Genomic DNA, 4,942 nt, shown 5'->3' with positions numbered 1-4,942 from the left:
CTCCTAAAATAAAAGCAAGAGATGCTGATGAAGTGAAGAGCTGAGGTGGGCTTCAAAAGGAAAATCAAACTGTGAAAAAACAGAAGTAGAAGCACTTTTTTTAGTTGGAAAGGGCCCAGTTGCATCTACAACAAAAAGATATCATGCGCTTATTAATCATTGTGATTAAACCATAAACTAGAATAAAATGGACAGAGACAGACCCAGTGGTTCCATAATATTGTACATAAATTTGTTGGTTTTGCCATATATGCATGCTCCATTTATAGTCAAGGAGCTTTGGACAGACATGTAAAATACACAAGAAAGACAGAAGTCCCCCGATATGAGAAAGAAACATCAAGATTTAACAAATTTTAGAGCGGACAATATATACAGACTATACAACCACTCTCATAAGCCCAACAGTAAAAAGAAGACGGGTCTTATTTATTTCTTTTGATATCCTAAGTGGGGTACCACTGAAGCGCTTGCCAATCTGAAGGATGATATGACCTGCGAGATTGATCCAGACCATTCATGAAACTTAAAGCAGGATTTTAAACTGGAGCTGGGACCATTAGTGCACGATTTACTTCCTCAGTTCGTCATAAAACCTCCTGATGAATTCCTCAGCCTTGTGGTCCACTTGCCCATATTTCCCATCACCCTCATCATCTGATGAGTAATTAGAGTAATTAGAGACCCTCACCGAGTAGGGCGATTTGAGCGGGCTGCGTCGCTCGATCTGGATATTGAACGTGTACTCAGGAGTCTTCGCCACGAAAAAGAGCGTCTCAGGGTACCCAGGCTCGTCCTCCGCAAAGTCTTCAATAACTTTAGGGAGCCTCATGCAGGGAAAGCGTTGCCTCTTGTTCTTTGCCGAGTGGACAATGACCGGATTAGGGCTGTTGCTGCAAGAGAACTCGTACTCGTACCTGTTGAGCCCGACCCGGCACATTTTCTTTGAGCGGTTGTAGTGATTGAAGCTAAGACTCCTTAGCGATTTTCTCATGAGCTTCTTGTCCTTCGCCCCGTCGATCATATCATCAATAATCTCTCTCTTGGACATCAGCTCTTTCCTGATCATAACAAAAGCGATTTTCACAATCTTCCATAGCCCTTTGGCAATGATTGAGCTCGCTCTCGGTTGCAACTCCATGGCCAGAAACCCAAAGGCTCTCTCTCTCTTTTCTTTTTCTGTTTTTTTTTTTTTCACAACGAGGACTAAATGCTCTAAAATTAACTCCCTCTTTATGAGATTGATGCCATTGGAAATGAGAAGAGTTAAAAGAAGAGGGAATTAAAATAAGCCAACAACAAGACTTCTATGTGGGTTTGAGGAGAACTGTACGTGCTGGGCTTAGACTAGGCATGCAAAATGCAAGCAAATTTATAGGGAGGGAAAATTGAGCAGCAAGCCTGGCAAGATTATTATTATTTATTGGTTGATAAAAGCTATAGAGACACCTATGAAAATTAGCATGTCACATTGAGTATTGAGAAGGGCAAAGGAAGATGGTGGCAAGGTTCTAATGGAAAAGACCACTGGGCTATTCTAATAAATGGAACAACTGTTCCATACAATTTCTTAGAACTTCATGTCAATTTAATGATTGACAAAACGGAATAAAGAAAAAGAAAGATATTGTTTGAAAGAATGGTCTAATATATACGGCTTGCGGGTCCAAAAGTGAAGTTTACAGGTTGAAATAGGGGCCCGAATAGTATATAGCTGAATTGATGGGATTTGAAATAATGGGTATGCGGATCCTTAGTCGGAGGGATCGAAAATGATGTCTTCATCTGTTCTTTTTGCCTTAACATCACTCCAGGAAGATCTTGCGGTATGAATTGCTTAAGATACCTTGAAGAAAGTCCAAGGATCCAAGATACCACGGAAAGTGACAGCAAAACAGACAATTGAGATTGAGGGCATCAATCTTATAAGAAGCTATGAATGGGTTATTGACTGCACCTGATGCAGGCGCCTCGATTCATGGGATACGATTTATCTCGTGAGTCTCCAACTTATCACATGCATTAGGTCTATTAATTTTATTTGCAGTTAATAATTTTCCCACTTTTATGGACTCATTTCATTTTCTCAGTTCTTTCTTTCCAGTAAGTTATTTTCGTTATTTTAAGTGATATTAATTTCTATGCGAGGGCAAGATGGGAAATGAAAATAAAGATTCAGTTTTTCAAATGAATTTATTATTTGGAGATATCGTAAGAAGAATGAATTTGCTTATTTCATCCAATAAAGGAGGGGGGATTGCTGATTTGCTCAAAACAATTTACATGGATTTGTTTTATATCTTTAACGATAGAGTCTACGATTAAATATAGGGAACTAAAGGTAATTTTATTGAAAAAAGAGATAAAATTAAAGAGATAAAAAGTTATGGAAATATTATAGAGGTTAAAACCATGAAATACTCCAAACTTGTACAACTGTGATAGTTTTATCTTCTATGTGAACTTACTAAGCTAGATGACATATGACAATTTACGAATGTAATAGTTTAGGATTTTACCTTCCATTTATCATAAATGTACTAGTTTGTAATTTTTCATTGTATGAATCCAATTTAAGTGAAACTAACATATATTAAATTTGTCACAAATGATCATTTCATCATGACTCTCGAAGTGGCTCTATTTTATTATATTCATATCAACATATAAGATTTAAATGTCCTTTACCGAATGGCCATATAAGACCTCAAATGTGCTAATTCCATTTTTTTTCACCATTCATCCTTTAAGATTAGAATTGGTGGGACGAATGGAAAATTTGACTTTTCCCATCAAAATCTCAAAAATTATATTAATTCAAAATAGCTATATAAATTTATATATATCACGAAAGTGAATGCACCACAAGAATTAAAAAGTCAAAAGTAAAATTACTCCAAACAAATTTTTATTTCCAAGCATGATGGTACTGTTTAGTAGCGTTATACTCCAAGGTTAAGCTCCCTACTTAAATAATAGCATTTTGGTCGGACATCTTCATAAACTGACTTCAATTTCCAGGTAAATGCGTGCTTCTCTTTGCTTTTCAATTGGCGACGGGATGACTAAATTCACTATTCATCGTGAGGTTTTAGTCTGTCATCTTGAAGGAAGGAAATCGTGGGCCATAGAGGTTTGACCACTGAACCACGTGCCTCAGCCGCAATAATAGTCTTGTTCACTTTATTAGTTTTTGGTTTGATTTAGAGAATAGACTAAGGCTCCGATTTGTTTCCTGGAAGTTTCCTATCAACTCTAATTGTGGCTTTGCTATGTTATGCCACTATCACATTTGAAAGAATCAAAGGACAAATCAATATGGAATAGAAGTTTCGCCCCCATATTAATTTGCATCATCGATATTAAAACATTTTATGAGCATCTCAAATCTAAATTCCCTAAGTAAAATGTAAAAAGACTACAACACCCTTTTAAAAAAATCTTAGGAAAACCCTATTAGCTTTAATAACATTTCACCCCACAGAATCAGCCACTTCATATAGCACTAGCCGCCGTCGTCCATCCACCCACGCACTTGCAACCGCAAATGCCTACACTAGCACCGACACCGCCACCCTTATGCAGCCTCTCTCTCTCTCTCTCTCTCTCTCTCTCTCTCTGACACACACAAAAACACATATAGTGTCACAAAAACACGAAACCATCAAGTTAACCTCATGCCAACATCCACCTCATTGGGTCGTTGTCCATCTTGAACTACTATTCAGACGCTCCACCAACTGCTAGATCTCAATACATGGATGACCTTGGGGAGCTCGACTTTAGATCAAGGTTGCCACGATGTTAATGACCTTGATCTCAGGTCCTCACGGTTGATGGTGCCACAACAACCTCTATTTAGAGTGAGAGAGAGAGAGTAGGTTAACATCATGTTTCGTCAAATGAAGTAAGCATTACCTATAACTCAATAGATAACAATACTTGGTGGAAAATGTGATTTGAAGTGTAACATTAAAAGTTTGAAAACAAAAATTGTTGGTTTCAAAAATTGATGATGCAAATTGAAATTATAGTGAAAGTTGAGAATCAATTTCGTAATGAAACAAAGTTATCATGAGCAATGTTGAAATAATGTACCCCTTTGCAATTTACTTGATGGGTTCGATTATTTCTACACATCTTTAGACTTATCCTTTTTAGTGTACATGTTGGGTAAACATGGTGTCATCGTAGTTTTACTAATGTGATAGACACTTGGAAGTCTCTTCACATGATATAGTAAAAGTTGCAAGCATAAGTTGACTAGAGGCTCATTTAAGATCGTGACTCCAGATTTGCAAGCAAGTTCTGGTCAGTCTTTCGGGATCATGGGGTTTGAACTATGCATGTCTTCGAACGTCCATCCCAAACAAATAGTCAGACCGAATGATTTAACGGGCTGTCGGAAAGAGCACTTGAAGTATTACATGGATACTATCCAGAAGAATTGTGTGAACCTATTCGACTCCGCCGTAATTCCACTTCAACATTTAACGAAGCTCTTCCTCTAACAAGAGCCCGTTTGAAGTGGTGACAGGCCAGCAACCACTGCTTCCTTATACAATGGCGGTACCAGATGCGGTGCTCGTAAGCTTGCAACATCACCAAAGATTAGAGACAAAAGCATTGACTTTGCCCAAGCTGATCTTGAAAAGGCTTCCAAGTGGATGCAGAAGTGGGCTGATCAAAAGGGATGGCCTGTCAGGTACCGGGCAGGTAATCCAATCATTCTGAGGATCAGAATAGTTATCGTACCTTAAGAAGAATGATCCACGACTCATCAGAAATTCTGAAGGGCCAATAATAGTAGCTGGCTAAAGTGGGCAAAGTTGCTTACCCGCTTCAGGTGCCCACTTGGTTGAAGATCCATGTGGTATTCCATATGAGTTGTTTGAAGCCTTGCCCAAGAATTGGAGGACCAAATGAAGCATGTTGTTGACAC

At 38.3% G+C, this 4,942-nt stretch overlaps 1 protein-coding gene across 1 annotated transcript; it reads right to left on the bottom strand.

Moving 5' to 3' along the window:
* Positions 1–571: 571 nt before the first annotated feature.
* LOC120296140 lies at positions 572–1,141 on the bottom strand. Its single transcript, XM_039317807.1, has one exon. It carries the CDS (start codon positions 1,139–1,141, stop codon positions 572–574), a length of 570 nt encoding a protein of 189 aa, XP_039173741.1.
* Between the last annotated feature and the right edge of the window lie 3,801 nt (positions 1,142–4,942).

The sequence above is a fragment of the Eucalyptus grandis genome, chromosome 7 (assembly GCF_016545825.1).
Source record: "Eucalyptus grandis isolate ANBG69807.140 chromosome 7, ASM1654582v1, whole genome shotgun sequence".
Lineage (NCBI taxonomy): Eukaryota > Viridiplantae > Streptophyta > Magnoliopsida > Myrtales > Myrtaceae > Eucalyptus > Eucalyptus grandis.
Note: the sequence above shows the minus strand (reverse complement) of the source record. Positions and strands in the feature narration are given on the sequence as shown.